The 18,026-nt window shown below is 43.5% G+C and overlaps 1 protein-coding gene across 1 annotated transcript in view; it reads left to right on the top strand.

Moving 5' to 3' along the window:
* Window positions 1-18,026, top strand: part of PCM1 (pericentriolar material 1) — a 311,695-nt gene that overhangs the window by 205,753 nt on the left and 87,916 nt on the right. Inside the window, exons 23-26 of the mRNA XM_082243082.1 lie at window positions 2,016-2,362; window positions 2,927-3,079; window positions 17,405-17,577; window positions 17,662-17,793. Coding sequence (XP_082099208.1) covers window positions 2,016-2,362; window positions 2,927-3,079; window positions 17,405-17,577; window positions 17,662-17,793 — 805 coding nt within the window. The remainder of the gene's footprint in view (window positions 1-2,015; window positions 2,363-2,926; window positions 3,080-17,404; window positions 17,578-17,661; window positions 17,794-18,026) is intronic.

Raw genomic sequence — 18,026 nt, 5'->3', positions numbered from 1 at the left:
TAACACAGGCAGTTTGGATCCATCTGTCAGTTTTTCAGATGGATCCAGATTGAACCACAATGTATGTCTGTGGACAGGCGGATTTAAACGAATGCATGTTCATTTACATCTTAGTCAGTTTATGACCACAGAGGAAAGCAGAAAAGTTTGTGTCCCCTTTTTGTGGTCATAAACTGATGATGTTCATTTACTCCTGTCCATTTTTAGGGAAAGGACATATTTTTTGAATTATATTTAAGTCATCTATGACTAGTTTATTTACCATCTGCTGACCGCTCCCAATAAATATACTGCGAGCGGGCAGCAGGTACAGGCACAATTACATACATACAGTATACATGGCGGCCTTCTTCTGGGTTTGGGGCACGCATATATGCGCCCCCTGTTGACCTGTGCTGTGATTGGACACAGCATGAGTTTGCCAGCAGATTTCAGCCAGTGATTTTGGCTGAAACCTGTTGATCGGCTGTGTTCTGTGTTTACAAAACACATTACTCTGTGTATAGGGAACAGAGATCTTGCTGTTCGCCCTAAAAAGTAGGGATAAAATATAGCAAGATCAGCAAGTAAAACCGGCACACAGTTAACAACTTGATTGCCCCTAGACAGCCTTTTCACAACCCTTTCACAGCCAGTGTCACTAGTACAGTGTCAGTGTACAATTTTATTACTGATCACTCTTACTGTCAATAGCGACGTCTGTGTCAGTGACCCTCCCAGCCAGTGTTAGTGCCAGATTGTCCACCACCCTATTACAGTCCCACTGTAAGTTGCCTTTTACCGCCATTACAGTATAACGTATATAGCGGAGGAAATGTCCGAGTGCATATATACTTTAGTTTGTAGACGCTATAACTTTTACACAAACCAATTATTTTTTTTATTTTGCCAAAGGCATGTAGCAGAATACATTTTGGGCTAAATTTATGGAAAAAAACAATATATATATATATAGAATAGCTCAAAGTAAAGAAATATTTTTTTTCCCCCAGAATTTTTGGTCTTTTCTTTCTTTTTATATAATAAAAAAAAAATGTGTGTGTATATGTGTGTGTGTGTATATATATATATATATATATATAATATCAATCTCCCAGTGGTGATCATATACCAGCTCTGTTTGTGTAAGAAAAAAAAATGTATATTTATTTTGCGCAGTGTTGCATGATTGTAATTGCCAGTTAAAGTAGCAAAGTGCTGAATAGGAAACAATGGCATTGTCATGAAGTGGGGTAAAACTTTCTGTTTTAAACTATAAAAAAAAACAAAAAAAAAATGCAAATGTGAACTGATGTGCAAACGAATGTAACCTGAATTGATATTCATCAGTTTTTTTTCTTGGCAGAAGACATGACTGAACTGATAATGCCCATGTGAACTGGGCTCATTTCGATCCATGTATGGCAGGCTTATAGCCCCTTTCACACAAGCCTATCCAGCTGCAGTGCACTCCTTCTGGCATTTTAGAGCTACCAAGAGGAACAGGATCTGCGTCCAGCCCACTGCAGGCAGCTTGTCAAAGACTGCATTCCAGACCTTAGATCCTGAATGTACAGAGCCCTAAACACCTGTACCACTTGGTATAGGACTCTGGTCTGCCCAACCACAGCCTGCTATAGACTTTACCAAGCTGCCTGCAGCGTAGCTGGATGCTGCAGCTGTCCCTCCCAAGTGCACTAAACCTCCGAAAGGAACACACTGCTTTCCTCTGTGGTCATAAATTGACTAAGATGTAAATGAACATGCATTCGTTTAAATCCACCTGTAGTTGTCCGCCTGGGAGAAGAGAGCGACAAACAGTCATGTAAGCGCTGGGAGACGCTCTGAAATAAGGTAGAAATCCGCATATTTTTTATATAGTACAGACACTGGGGCACATATCGTTATTTAATGGGATGTTATGAATGTAATATAGTGACTTTACAACCACAGTATATATCATGCATCTGCAATTGTTTACATGTTTTAAGTGATGTAAAGGTGAGCTGACACTGCCACTGAAATTTAACTTCTAGTACTGCTCCTAAAGTAGCTGAGGGTGAACGTAATAGGGGTATCCAGCCAGAAAGCCAAAGTAAGGATGAAGAGAAGAAGCTCTCCAGTATGGATGCTCAACGTTTAGCATCAGGATGTTCTTTCAAGCATTCGGAAGCAGCGTGCAGAGTAAAGCAGTTTGATGAAGAATCTATGGACAGTTTAAGCAGCATACCTGATCCAGTGGATCCAACAACGGTTACTAAAACTTTCAAATCTTTAAAAGCATCGGCCCAAGCCAGCCTTGCTTCAAAAGACAAAACTCCTAAAAACAAAAATAAGAAACGAAAGATTTCTCATCAGAAAAACAGAGGATTAAAGAATCTTGGTAACTTTTTTTTATTTTTTTAAATCTACCTTTTCATTGATTTTCATGTGTTTTTTAAGGCTCAATAATATTTTAGCTATAGGTTATAGCATGGTGGGTTGAGTAAGCCCTTAGTGTCTTGTGTGTTTTTGAAACATCATCAGCAAGTCTTCTGGCTATAATTTCAGACCCGGTTTCTGTCCACTTATCAATATTGGGTGTTTCCACTCCTGTGCATGTTCCAGCTGCTCCTGCTGCATTATCTATAACCGAAATATACATTTCAACAGGGAGGAACATGCTCACGATGGACAAAAAATGTGTGCAGGGATCACACCTGTCATTGCCAACCATTGTCAGGTGGTTAAACGATTTATGATCTTCCACAAACTGAAATATCAGCTCTGTGAGAACTGACCCTTTAAAGCAGATGTATTAACAAAAAAAAAAAAAGTTGAATTTTACTGTAACCTATTTTCATTCTCTTCTTTCCTTTTTTTGTGAGGCTAGTCATACTAAAACCAATGTGCATCAATATGTCCAGTCTGTGTGATCAATATGTTCAAACTGTGTCATTTTGTGCAGAACTCCGAAGTGCCAGTGCCTCCAGCATCGCGGAACCTAAGGAGAGCAGCAGCAAGCATGCCCAGACTGAGGAATCTGGTGCAGGTAATCCCATTACTTCTGAGCACTTGCAAAGACTTAGAAAGGACAGTAAAGCTGCAGACATTTCTTCAGGTAAATTTTGTTTTTGGATCATTCTGCTGTAATCGACCACATGCAAACTTAACTGAGAAACTGGCTACCTGTTTTTTGATTGACAAGGCATTGCAACACATTGCACTGCTAGATGGAAGCACAACAATATGGGTACTTAGTTAAAATTAACAAACATGTTATACTTACCTGCTCTGTGTAGTGGTTATGCACAGAGCAGCCCTGATTCTCCTCTTCTCAGGTCCCTCTTCGGTGCTCCTAGCCCCTCCCTCCTGTCCATTCTGACACAGAGCCGTGGCCCCGCCCTTTTCCTCGCCTCATTGGCTGAGTTTGACAGTTTTAGGCAGGTGTGAAAAATGCTGTAAATTAAGAATACTTTCAGAATTAGAAGTATTAATAGTTTTTTTTTTTTTTTCTTTTATCAATTTACAAAATGGAAAATAAATGAACAGAAGAGAAATCCAAATCAATATTAAGTGTGACCACCCTTTGCCTTCAAAGGCGCATCAATTCTTCTAGGTACACGTGCATGCAGTTTTTGAAGAAACCCGGGAGGTAGGTTGTGCCAAATATCTTGGAGAACTAAGCACAGATCTTCTCTGTATGCAGGATGCCTCAAAACCTTCTCTCTTTTCATGTAATCCCAGACAGACTCGGTTTTTATTACGGTTTGGGCCCTTGTTAGGAAGACTCACCCTCTCTAGATAACCTGTTTACAATTATCATTGAAAGTAAAAGAAAATCACAAATTTTTGTTTGTCCCCAGAAAAGTAATGGAGGGAAAATCTTCTAATGGGGTCACAAGTTCTGGTGACCTGGGGGTTCCCAAGGGAATTAGCCAATTTGCAGGGATTTCCTCTCCCTTCCTGTTTGGCTATGGGACTGGAAGTGAAGGGAAATCTCTGCAATGGGGGGACACAAATGGCGAAAAAAAATTTGACCGGGGTTATAACACAATCTTGCTCTATCCAAAATGGGGAAAAAAAAGTTTTTGCTATAGTTTTACTTTAAGGACATAGGCTGTATCTTTGGGGCCATTGTCCTGCTGCAGAATAAATTTGGGTCCAATCACATGCCTCCCTGATGGTATGGCATGGTGGATAAGTTTCTGCCTCTATTTCTCAGCATTATGGGACACCATTGATGTTGATCAAATCTCCAACTTCATTTGTAGAAATACAGCCCCAAACTTGTAAGGAACCTTCAGCATGTTTCATTGTCACCTGCAGGCACTCATTATTATACCACTCACCAGCCCTTCGGCGACCAAGCTGCCTCCTCTCCCAAATATTTTTCAGATTTTACATTGTCAGTCCAGAGCACCTGCTGCCATTTTTCTGCACCCAGTTCCTTTGTTTTTGTGCATAGTTAAGTCACTTAGACGTGTTTAAACATCAGAAGTATGGGCTTTTGGCTGTAATTTTTCCATGAAGACCACTTCTGGCCAGACTTCACAGTAGATGGATGTACCTGGGTCCCACTGTGCTTTTTTGCCAGTTTTGTGCTGATGGCACTGCTGGAAATTTTCCGATGGCAGATGGAAGTAAGCATGATTTGTCTCATCTGCTGCATTTTCTTTTGCTGACCACTGTGTCTACAGTCCCCAACATTGCCAGTTTGTGCTTTTTCAAAATGGCTTGAACAGCACGTCGTGAAACCCCAGTTTGGTTTGAAACCTTTCCCTGGGAGTGCCCTTACTGATGCAGTATATAACTACATTGTGTCTTGTTGCTATGCTCAGTCTTGCGATGCTGTATGACCTGTGACATGAAACTGTCTTCCACAACCTCACATTAATAGCATACCGTAGTTTGGCTCTTCCTCAGCCAGTTTTAAGACCCCTACAGAGCTTTTTCTGTTTTAGTTAAGGACTGTGTTTCAAACAACATATGAAATTGATGGTCATTAACACCTGCTTGGGATAATTGATTAATCATACACCTGACTCTAATCTTACAAAATCCCTGACACTGTGCAAGTGTAAAAATTGACTCTGGTTTAAGGCCAAAGGGTAGTCACACCAAATATTGATGTGATGTTATTTTTTACTGTTTGCTCACTTTTCGTTTTGTAAATTGATAAAAATAAACAAAATATATATTTTTTGAAAGCATTCTAACTTTACAGCATTTATTTACACCTGCATAAAAGTTTTGCACAATACTGTATGTGTAGGCACATTTGTTGTACAGAAGTCGATCAACTTCTGTACAATCGTCCAGGAAATTTCCTCTCAATCACTGGCTGTATTCTGATGGCAGGAAAAACTCTCTGCTGTCAGAGTACAATAACCCAGTGGGAGGATTCCCCTATCCACCTCGAATGTGTGGATTTGGGAATTTGGTTTGATTTTGTTTTTTTTTTTTCATTCAACCCACTGGTTAAATGAAAAAAATATATAACCCCTCTATGGCCAGCTATAGCTTAAAGTGGAGATTTAGCCAGAAAATCAAGTCCTGCTAGCTCACTTCATGCTGGCTCCTTTGGCAGGTATAGCTATATAAAACATTTAAAATAGGTGCCTATACTTTCAGTAATACACTCAAACTCTGCTCTGCACATGCTCAGTTGCTGTCTTTTTTTTCGGCTCGGTGCCAAAAATGTAGGGGCCGATCTGCTAACAGCCTAAAGATTTACTGCTGCTCAGTTAATTTTGGGCTTCAGTAAAATGTCAGCCTCCAAGAAAAAAAATGGAGCAATGCTGGAGGCAATTTACAGCACACACTAATTTTGGTAGCATAAACATTAATGTGAAATGTATGTTTCTTGCTAAAGAATGTTATTTTTTTTCAAGTTGTTATAGGTAAAGTTGGCATTAAGTGAATTCATTAGGTCTGGACTGGCAGATTCTGTTGACTCTTTTATTGAATATTTGTGTGGGAAATCCACCTTCTTTGACTGTACCTCCTGTTCGATTTTTAAAAAATGAAGAGTTGCTCTATTCTGGCCTAATAAAGTTGATACTATTTGTCATAAACATATAAAATATCTACTCACGCTATAGTGAATATCTGAATAAAAGTGTAAAATATCTGCCGCTGCTGTGCACAAAGTGTAATCACTTGTAAACATAAAAACAAAATAATACAGCACTTGCAACCAAATACATTATTTATGAAACCAAATTAAAAGTCCAAAAATGTCCACTAATAATCAATATCCAAACAACATCTCCCTATGAAGTGCTTTTGTGCTCCTATCTCTTAAGTTCTGAAGTGCTCCAAATAATAATTCACTGCGTCATCTGTCACACCCCTGTCCTAGGTACCAGAGGTAATGGACTCCCAACTTTTCAGTCTGGAGGTCAGACAAGCTTGAATCTAATATAGGGAATGGCAGGTCTCAAGGATCCAGTAAAAATTTCCACAGTGTGGCTTTCAAACATTCCAGATGCTCCCCATGTTCAGAATAAAAAAGGGAGCCAATAGTGAAGTACTGTAAGGCTAATAATTTATTGTTCAATACTAAATATACCTACAAAAACGAAGATAAAACGAGCATTTTAAAATGCAAGGAAATTTTCGGGAACGCCATATCCAACATGCGTTCACGGCAACAGGAAGTGACATTGTTAGGACTCGGAACCGGAAATTGCATCAACACGTTTCATCTTCCCTTTGGGCTTCATCAAGGACCTCCTTTCTAGTAAACGAAGACCTGATATTTATACCCAAAGGGAGCAGCCTCCTTCTCAGTGACCAATCAGAATGAATAGAGGCCATTTTAGATGTACATACCCTCAATTCCCATTACTTAGGGTAAATCTGTAATATCGATGTCAGTTCCAGTAACTTAATGCACATAAGCCAATTAAAAAACTAAAAACCTACTTTCCTACAAAGAGTTCATATACACATTATCATATATATAAAGCACCATAACGGATAATAATACATGATTTATTTTTCTAATTAAGTGAAGCATGATGACAAATTGGTGATAAAAATAAATATAAAAACATAAATAAAAAATGAAGTTGGATGAAAATTAAAATAAAAATTGAAATTTAAAAAATATAAACATAAAAATAAATACAAATTTAAAAATAAAATAAAAAATTAAAACAAGGTCCAAAAAATGTATATATTCTAAATCAAATCTTGCTGAGCATGTGCATACCTATTGTTAATAATTTCACCAAGGAATTGTACAAATGATTTCTGTGAACCATCACAGATAATTATAATGTCATCTATGTATCTTTTGAGGTACATTCTGATCAAAAATGGCTTCCTTCGCCCAGTGGCTCATAAAAAGGTTGGACCCTGAAGGGGCATTATTGGCACCCATTGCCACTCCTTTCCTCTCTCTGAAAAATGTATTTTCATGCAAGAAGGAGTTGTGGCTCATGACAAAATCTAGTGGCTTTATCAAAAATTATTTTTGTTTTATTTTGATGTTGGTGCTATCTAAGGCCCACATCACTGACTCTATTGCATGTTGTTGGATATTGGTGTATGAAGAATTAACATCAATACTAGCCAATATATATCCCCTATCAAAGTGTATCCTTTGTAGTAATTCCATAATATCTTTACTATCCTTTAAATCTGCTGGGCATTTTTGTGCCAGGGGCTGTAAAAAACAATTAAGATATTCCCCTATTCTGGAGAACAGGGAGGCTACCCCAGTAACAGTAGGTCTCCCTGGAGGTTTATATGGGTTCTTATTAAAACTTAGGCAGTTAATAGATGACAAGAACCCTTGGTGCATCTGGTATCCAAATATCTGGCCTCTTTTTTTTTTTTTTTAATTCAATATTCCCTCCACCATGTGCCCCTTTGACCAATCATTTTAAATGTAGCCTTTGTTTCTTCTTTTCTAATGTCTCCAGGCCCTTTTCAGTATCTCGCTTTCGTCTATTGGGATTTATTTTAGGTCTCTGAAGGTCATGTTGAACAATGGCCCTGAAGACTTCAGTAAAATGATCGTTGGTATTTTTCGGGGTAAAAACTGAACTATTTCTTAAATCAGTCTGTTGGTAATTGGAATTATCCCGTTCTGGTGATGGATTACCTTTTTTAAATATTTTTTCTCTTACGTCCTCCGACAGTCGCCCCCTCCTCTAAGTCATCACAATTGGGTATTGTCCACCTATCCGTAGGAATAGCTAGGCATATAGACTTAGTCAAAAGACAAAAGGCATTAGCATATACACACCTACGGGGGCTGTCCCATCTGGTCAATAACCCCCTGCATCACCACTCCCAACTCAGTTTTAGTTTGCCTAGCAATCAGGAATAGTCAGGCTACCTTGTGCTGGGGCTTCAGTCTCAGCCTTCCTAAATCTTTTATTTGATTTTCTTTTAAAATGTCAGTTTTTCTCTCACTTTACTAGCTGTTTATTTTGTCAGCTTTAGTGTTAGTTTATTCTTCGAAAGAAGATGGATCATGCGGTGCTGGGATTCGGACTGGCCGCCCTGGTTCTCCAGGGCACAGAGGGTCAGATGGACACCCAGCCCGCCATCGAGCGTTCAGCTATGGTTCGCCCTGGCATTAAGAACGACCCATCCCTGTTCGCTGCAGGGATGCAGCCGTGAGGTGGCTACCTCACAGGACTTGTCTGCGGTACTGCAGCGTCATGTCCCTGGCTCACGGCACTCCCTGTCAGATGAGGACAGAGGTTTATCCGTGCATAGAGGCTCCCCCACGCCATCGGGTACAGGTAAGTACTTTCTGTGTGGGGCCTCTGCCTGGGGTGGCAGTCTGTGTTGCTGTGTGTCCCCATGTCTGTGCCTGTGTGACTCCCTGTGCGATCCCTGCGGTGTTCGCTGTGTGCAGATCATGTATGTTTGCCGGGGGTCCCTGTCCCTGTGTCACCTTAGGTGCATGTTTGGGGGTACAGACTTGTGTACTGTGTGGCGACCGCTGCGGGGGTGAAATTGCGCTGTCCGCCATGTTTTTACTACGCACAGGTGTATAGCCCCTCTGGGGCGAGTATACAGCTCATTTTGGCGCCATCCGCCGCCATTTTGTGGGCGGTGAGACGATCGGTTCGGCCGCATGTCGGCGGCCATCTTGGTGTAGCCTCCTATGCATCCCTATGGGGCAGCCATTTTCCCTGGGGTCTGGCTTATGGCCAGCCCCCTCCAGCAGCATTTCCTTTTCCTCTCAGACAGCACAGACACAGGTAGCAACGATCTGCGGGCTCTGCAGTTTATCTCTCTGTCTTCTTCTGTATACGGCTTCTGGCTCAGTTTCTTTCTCCTTTTGGGGGTCTTCACAGCTGTGACAGTAGCGGTGGGCTGCGCACTCCGCAGCGCTATTTAAGGGGACAGTACACTACTTTTTTTGCACTGTAGTTTTTTATTATCTTGAGCCATGGATTCTCAGGAAAGCAAGTTTCCTCCAGCTTTAGTGGGGGGCCCCAGTTCTCCTGTGGCCCCGCTGCGACCTGATCTGGCTGCTGTAGTTGCGACTTTAGTGGCAAATATGGAAATGCTGATGTCTGAACGGGCTGCGAGAAAACGGCCAAGGATGTCTCTCTCTTCTGATTCAGATGGGGATATGGATGCTGCTGCGAGCGTGCCCTTTTTCAGGGTCCCTCTCATCCTTAGACCCCCCGGGGTCTGAGGGGGAGGCTGAGGTGGAGGGTGTTGATACATCCTCCCCAGGGTCACCCGTAGAACGGGCGACCATGGATGAGTTGATTGTTTCTGTTAAGGAAACCTTACATTTAGAGGATGAGCCCTGTCCTCCGGGCGTTGTGTGCTCATTTGGGACGCACAGGACCCGCAAGTCTGCGCAGGTTTTTCCCTGCCCAGCGGAATTCCATTACACTGTTAATGAAATGTGGCGCACATTAAAACGTCCATTCCTGGTACCTAGTCGGTTCAAATTGCTTCATCCTTTTGCGCCGGCTACGGAATCACGATGGTGTGTGCCTCCACAGGTAGATCACACTGTGGCCGTGCTGAACAAGGCTACCTTGGTTCCTACTGAGGATACCCCAGTTTTCCGGGATCCCACTTACCAGCGGTTGGAGTCTCTAGCCCACCATTCCTATACGGTGGCGGGTTCGTTGCTCAAACCCGATTTCGCGCCCGTTATGGTGGCTCAGGCGGTGGCTGATTGGATTAAGGTGCTTAGAAGCAACCTAGTGTCCGATGGCGTGCCGCCTGCACGACTGGAAATGGTGGACCCGATCCATCAAGGAGTCATGTATCTGTGTGATGCAGCCCTTAATGAGGCCCCCTTGGTGGCTCGCCTCTCGAGTGTCGCGGTACTTAACTGGCGACTGATATGGCTGAAGAGCTGGTCGGCCGACCAGTCCTCGCGGAAAACTGTTGCTGATTTTCCCTATGCTGGTTCTCGCCTTTTTGGCGAGGCGCTGGATACCCTGGTGAAGGGCGTCACGGGGGGGATAAGAGCACTATGCTACCCCAGAACCCGAAGAACAAGTCTTTCCGTGGCAAGCGGGGTTCTGCGCCTAAATCAAGTCGGGTCCTTTCGTGCCTTTCGCAACCAATCCAAGGGCAAGCCCTTCAAGGCCCAGGGCAACCAGAAGAAACCCTGGGCGGGTAAGCAGAAGACCGGCAATGTCGGTTCGGCGGGACACTCCGCCTCTGCCTGAAGGGGCGCCCTCACCCATTTCTGGGGTGGGGGGACGTTTGCGCGGTTTCCTCCAACCTTGGCTGCTCCGGATCTCGGACAGGTGGGTCCAGGAAATAGTTCGATCAGGTTACAAGATCAAATTCCTTTCCAGGCCGGCGGACAGATTCTTTTCCTCCAATCTCCATTTGCTTCCGGGGCGTCTGCAGGACTTGCATCAAGCGGTGCAGGACATGCTTGCTCAGGGGGTGATTGTCCCGGTGCCTCATCGGGACAGGTTTCGGGGGTTTTATTCGAATCTGTTCACTGTGCCCAGGAAGGAGGGCAAAGCGCGTCCTATTCTGGACCTGAAAGCGCTGAACCGCTTTGTGCGTGTTTGGAAGTTTCGAATGGAGTCTCTCCGTTCGGTTGTGGCCTCCTTGAGTCCAGGAGAATTCCTGGCTTCGATAGATCTGAAGGATGCGTACCTGCACATCCCCATTTTCGAGGGTCATCAGCGGTACTTTCGGTTCGCTATCGCAGAGGACCACTACCAGTTTGTGGCGTTACCGTTTGATCTCGCTTCGGCACCCAGGGTTTTTACCAATGTGCTGGCACCGGTTTTGGGCCTGCTGCGGGCCCAGGGCATTGCGGTCCTGGGGTACCTGGACGATATGCTTCTGAGATCGCGTGCCAGTCAGGACCTTGTGCGCGATCTGTCCATCACGGGACAGACGCTCCAGGAGTTCGGGTGGACCATCAACGTTCAAAAATCAGCGTTGTCTCCGTCGCTTCGCCTTCCCTATCTGGGAATGGTTCTGGACTCTGCTCAGGCAAAGGTATTCTTGACAAGCTCCGGACTTTGCGGGAAAAAATCCGGTCCCTCAGGGACAATCCGTCCTCGTCACTCAGGGCCTGCATGCGGGGCCTGGGTTTGATGGTGTCGGCCTTCGAGGCGATTCCCTTTGCCCAGTTCCACACACGGGCTCTCCAGACGGAGATCCTGGCCAGGTGGGACAGACTTCCTCAGTCCTTGGATCTGGATGTCTCCTTGAGTCGCCGGACCAGATTGACTCTTCTGTGGTGGATCCAGTCCCCGTCGGTGGCGGAAGGCAAGTCCTTCCGTCCGTTGGTGTGGACGGTGGTTACCACGGATGCCAGCCTGTCGGGCTGGGGTGGAGTCCTGGGCACCCTGTCTGCCCGGGGCTCTTGGTCGGAGGAGGAATCCTCCCTCCCGATAAATGTGCTGGAACTACGAGCGATAAAACTCTGTCTCTTCCAGTGGTCGGACCGTCTCCAGGGCCTGCCTGTTCGCGTACAGATGGACAATGCTACCGCGGCGGCTTACATCAACCACCAGGGGGGCACCAGGAGTGCTCGAGCAGCCCGGGAGGTGACCGACATTCTGTCTTGGGCCGAGACTCCTGTCCCGTCGATTTCGGCAGTTCACATTCTGGGTGTGGAGAATTGGCAGGCAGACTATCTGAGCCACCAGACCCTGGACCAGGGGGAATGGTCCCAACACCCGGAGGTCTTTCAGATGCTGTGTGCGAAGTGGGGATCCCCAGACGTGGATCTGTTCGCATCCCGGCTAAATCGAAAGGTGGGAAGGTTCGTGGCAAGAACGCGCGATCCGTTGGCGGACGCCTCGGATGCGTTGGTGGCCCCTTGGCATCAGTATCGTCTGATGTACGCCTTTCCTCCGATTCAGTTACTATCCCGGTTCCTTCGCAGATTGGTCTCGGAACCGCACATGGTGATTCTGGTGGCGCCGGACTGGCCTCGCCGGTTTTGTTACGCCGACGTTGTTCACCTGGCAGTGGCGCCTCCGTGGCGCCTGCCTCTGCGGGAAGATCTCCTGTCTCAGGGTCCGATCTTCCATCCTGCTTTACAGTCGCTGGCTTTAACGGCCTGGCTGTTGAGACCCAGGTCTTGAAGGACAAGGGTCTATCTTCTGAGGTTATCCCTACCCTGATCAAGGCTAGGAAATCTTCCTCTGGTAAGATCTATTACCGTACCTGGAAAGCCTACTTCACCTGGTGTGAATCCAGGGGGGTTTCCCCTCGTTTTTACTCGGTGTCGAGAATCTTGGCTTTCCTCCAGTCTGGAGGGGATCAGCGCCTGGCGCTAGCCACTATAAAGGGCCAGGTGTCAACACTGGCGGTCCTTTTCCAACGCCCTGTGGCGTCTCATTCCTTGGTGCGCACATTCATTCAAGGTGTGCAACATTTGGCTCCTCCTAGGAAGGAGCCTTTACCTCCATGGGACTTGAACTTGGTCCTGTCCGCATTGCAGCGTGCTCCTTTTGAAAATATCAGGGAGATATCGTTGCCTCTGCTGTCGAAAAAGGTTGCTTTTCTTGTGGCGATCACTTCGACTCGCAGAGTGTCAGAGCTGGCGGCGTTGTCTTGCCGCTCCCCTTACTTGATAATTCACAAGGATAAGGTGGTGTTGAGAACACCCCCGTCCTTCCTTCCCAAGGTGATCACTGAGTTCCACCTTAATGAGGAAATTGTCTTGCCTTCGCTTTGTACAAAGCCTAAGCATCCTAAGGAGATTGCTTTGCATTCCTTGGATGTTGTCAGGGCGATCAAGGTTTACCTGAAGTCTACGGAATCCTTTCGGAAGGCGGACTCTCTCTTTGTTCTTCCTGAAGGACCTCGGAAGGGCATGGCTGCATCGGCAGCGACTATTGCCAAGTGGATCAGACAGACCATTGAGCAGGCCTATGCCTTGAAGGAACGGGTTCCGCCCTTCCCTGTTAAGGCGCACTCTACCAGGTCTTTGAGTACTTCCTGGGCCTGTTGGCATCGGGTCTCGGTGGCCCAGGTGTGCAAGGCGGCGACTTGGTCGTCGGTGCACACTTTTTCCAAGTTCTACAAAGTAGACGTTCTGGCATCAGCTGATCTTTTGGCCGCAAAGTTCTCAGTGCGGCTGTGCCATGATGGACCCTTGATTTTTTTTCTCTGAGTCCCTGGCTGCTGGCATTTGCTTTCCTGGGCTGTTGCTCCTGTTGAGCATTGTTTTTTTCTGTTGCCCAGTTGGTTCTTACGGTGCATGTAAGATTCCTTTCTCTGATGTGGGTACTGCGTTGCCTTTTCTACGGTTGCGTCTCCCACCCCTCATGTCTATACTGCTTTGGGACATCCCAATAGTGATGACTTAGAGGAGGCGGCGACTGTCGGAGGACGTAAGAGAAAACTGAATTTTTGTAAAATCTTACCTGTAAAATTCCTTTCTCTGAGTCCTCCGACAGTCGCCGCCCCCGCCCCTCTTTTGGGGTTCTTATTACCTACTGCTATGCTACCAAACTGAGTTGGGAGTGGTGATGCAGGGGGGTATTGACCAGATGGGACAGCCCCCGTGGGTGTGTAAATGCTAATGCCTTTTGTCTTTTGACTAAGTCTATATGCCTAGCTATTCCTACGGATAGGTGGACAATACCCAATAGTGATGACTTAGAGGAGGCGGCGACTGTCGGAGGACTCAGAGAAAGGAATTTTACAGGTAAGATTTTACAAAAATTCAGTTTTTTCAAGTTGATTTTCCTCATAAATTTCATTAAATCTATAAAAACCTCAAATGTATTAAGGTTTCTATCTAGGGCATATTGAAGATCTATTTCCAAAAATTTTAATTCATCTGTTGAAAAAGTTGCGTCACTTAAATTAAAAAAATGCCTTGCATTACGGCTCTTTCTTTTTCCCCTACCCTCCTCTGCAGCTTCTTGTCCTTCTCTTCTTGTTTCTTCTCCATAGGGTTGTGGTGGTTCCATGGGATACCATGGCCTCCAGTCTTCTTCCCTCTTCTCTTGGGGTTATTGACCCCTCTGAATTGGAATCCTCCTATCCCCCTTTCCGTGGGACCTCTATATCCTCTCCTCTGAAAATCCCCTCCTATAATTGTAACCTGGATATTTTCCTTGTCCCCTCCTAGGGGGGCTTCCTTTAAAATGATTAGGGGCCCAGAAGGGACCTCCCCACCCTCCCTCCTACGGTCATGGTTTCTTTAACCACTTAAGCCCCGGAAGATTTTACCCCCTTCCTGACAGGGCCCAATTTTGCGATTCGGCCCTGCGTGACTTAAACGGACAATTGCGCGGTCGTTCAACGCTGTACCCAAATGAAATTGACGTCCTTTTGTTCTCAGAAACGGAGCTTTCTTTTGGTGGTATTTGATCACCTGTGTGATTTTTACTTTTTGCGCTATAAACAAAAAAAGAGCGTAAATTTTGAAAATAAATTTTTCACATTTTACAAAAAAATGTAAGAATCAAATATTTTTAACATTTTAGGCCAATTTGTTTTCTGCTACATATGTTTGGTAAAAAAAATCGCAATAAGCGTATTTTGATTGGTTTGCGCAAAAGTTATTGCGTTTACTAACTAAGGGAAAGATTTCTGTCATTTTTGGTGGGTTTTTTTTTTGCGACGGACAGATCGGACCCTTGACTGACATTTTTGACACTTTTGGGGTTACCAGTGACATTACTACAGTAATCAGTGCTATACATATTCACTGTTACTGTAAAAATGACACTGGCAGGGAAGGGGTTAACTTTATTAGTGATCAAGGGGTTAAGTGTGTCCCTAGGGGCGTGCTTCTAACTGTAAAGGGGTGTGGCTAATGGTGGGACCGTATGATCTCTGTTATTACACAGGGGAGAATGACAGGCGGCTGTGTTTACATTAGCCGCCTGCCTTTCTCCCTCTCCACGGGGAGATTGCGAGTGACCAGCGGACATCGGGTCCGCCGGTCACTCGCGCGGACTGTTTAGGGAACGACCGTAAATAGTCGTGCGGCGGTCGGCAAGCGGTTAAAGGTAGGGCCCTCTATGGGAAGAACAATTGGCATTCTATAATGGTTTAAACCAATTATTGTTGGGTTCTCCATATTGGATAGTGTCTGGGTGGGATTTCTCCACTTTCCTGTCATAGGCTTTCCTAAATTAGGTTTTCGCTGAAATTTAGGGGTTTGTACATTCCTCCCATAATGTGGATTAGATTGATTTGGGTTAGGGCAAATAAGTTCTCTTTACTCAGTAGAGGCTCTAGAAGCACTCCCTAAAATTCTTGCCATTTCTACACCTTATTAGCTTTGTAGTCATTCCTATCTCTGATATATTTTTCATTTTTTTCTTTTGTGTCTCCTTGTCTACCTTCTCGACAAAATCCTGAAGATTTTTCATTTTCTTTTTGTATTCCACTGTTTCCGCCAATTTAGCTTTCACAGCATTAATATTAACCTCCAATCATTTAATTTGTTTCTCTTTTCTGGATATCAGAAGTTCCAATAACCTTTTTTTCTGTAAGGATTAAAGAATAAACCACTCATCCTCAAATTCTTTACCAACCATCCCATCATTGGGGGCTACCTACCTCCCTAGTCTCCTAGGTGTAATGCCATCTTTAACACATTTCCCCAATGTGAAAATGTCCCACCAAGTTCTAATACAGGGATCCTCAAACTACGGCCCTCCAGCTGTTGCAGAACTACACATCCCATGAGGCATTGTAAAACTCTGACAGTCACAGACATGACTAGGCATAATGGGAATTGTAGTTGCTGAACAACTGGAGGGCTGTAGTTTGAAGACCTCTGTTATAATATGTTTACCTAAAGCATTTTTTAGATATTTGAAATCTTGATTTAAATCTAAATTACCATTATTTAGATTAACTAAATAGAAGTTTACTTTACCAAAAATCTTTGGACTTTTAACAAGTCTCAGTGCATGGTATAACAATTTGTATCCATGTAACTTCATTAAAATATTGGAATTATGAATATCTGTTGGATGAGAGAAGTCACGTGTCAAATCTTTCATATTGGTTGCCATCTTTTATGTCTTCCTGGTAGACTATTAATCATATTCTAAAAGGCATTGGTTATGGTCCTCTTACTATTCTGAAATAATATTCTTTGATTATAATTCTTATATTACCTGTGTGATATATTTTATTGCATTTTATCCTAAACTTTGTGTTTATCACCAATTATATTTTTGACATTTTATTTTGCACTGAAGTATTTAATATATTTTTGCACAGAATTGCATTCTCCTCATCTTCAGTTTAGCGTCACTTAAAACGATCTCGTATTTTTGTTGATTTATGGAAATAAGTTGAGAATCTCCTTACTTACAGATCGTTGCTTATTTGCATAAATAGACACTGTTTATCGGAGCAGTATAAACATTCTGACAGAGCACAAGAGCACTTTATATGGAGATGTTGTTTGGATATTGATTAATATTGGACATTTTTGGACTTTTAATTTCGTGTCATTTATGTTGTATATGGTTGCAAGCTCTGTATTGTTTTGTTTTTACTATTTGCCATAAATATGTATTCCTTTGAAAGAAAGTTGAAGGGGACTTGCTTTTGTGTACACTGATTTTCCTTGTTGAATTTGTTCATTATGAAAATAAAAAGGCAAAAGGAATACAACAGGAAGTTCATATGTAACAAAATGGAAATAACATAACAAGTCAACGCCTGGCAATCAAAACATATCAGTAAATCACAGGAGTTCTTTTAGAACAATTGTATGAGGGTAGGTCTGCAGTTACATACATATATATATATATATATATATATATATATATATACAGAGATATAGGCTTGAGAAGAACCAATGATGTTACATAGTAAGTACAGAATGAGAAGATGCTGATTTTTATAGACCAATTACATGCTGGGGAGATAAATGATGTTTGACAACTGCTGAGAAATACCGGTACTTTATATTTCCTTCAAATGACTATAGTCCAGGATTTCATTTTTGTGTAAAGCTGTCTGTTTTATCCATTACCAGAGGCTGGAAGTGACTTCTCTATGTTTGAAGCATTGCGTGACACTATTTACTCAGAAGTAGCTACACTCATCTCGCAGAATGAATGTCGTCCACATTTTCTTATTGAGCTCTTCCATGAGCTGCAACTTCTAAACACAGATTATCTGAGACAAAAGGCACTTTTTGCTTTACAGGTAACAACCTTTTTAGACCGATCAACACATATTTAGGCTTATATATGATTTCTTTTTTTATTCATATTCTTTATTTCTTGCCAGGATATTGTAACCAGGCGTGTGACTGAAAATATAGAGCGGAAACATGACTGCTCCAAGCCTCTGGATTCAGCGGGTTGGATGGCATCAAACTCTGAACTTACACCAAGTGAAAGTCTAGCTACATCAGATGATGTATGTAATTACCTCTGAAATTAAGTGTAGACCAGAGGTTTCAGCACATTGTTACCCATACAGAAACACCCTCCTACTTTTTTTCTCATAACAAGATGGTAGATGAATATGTGGGATTACATAGCATTACATTTAATCAAATCGAAATCTATTCCATGTAGAAAAACTGCCGATTGCAGAATTTAGGAGCTAATCGGGCCCATATGTCAGCAAGCAACAAAGAAAATGATCCA

The sequence above is a fragment of the Pelophylax lessonae genome (genome assembly GCF_965119305.1).
Source record: "Pelophylax lessonae genome assembly, chromosome: 1".
Lineage (NCBI taxonomy): Eukaryota > Metazoa > Chordata > Amphibia > Anura > Ranidae > Pelophylax > Pelophylax lessonae.
This window is presented reverse-complemented; position numbering and strand designations above follow the sequence as displayed.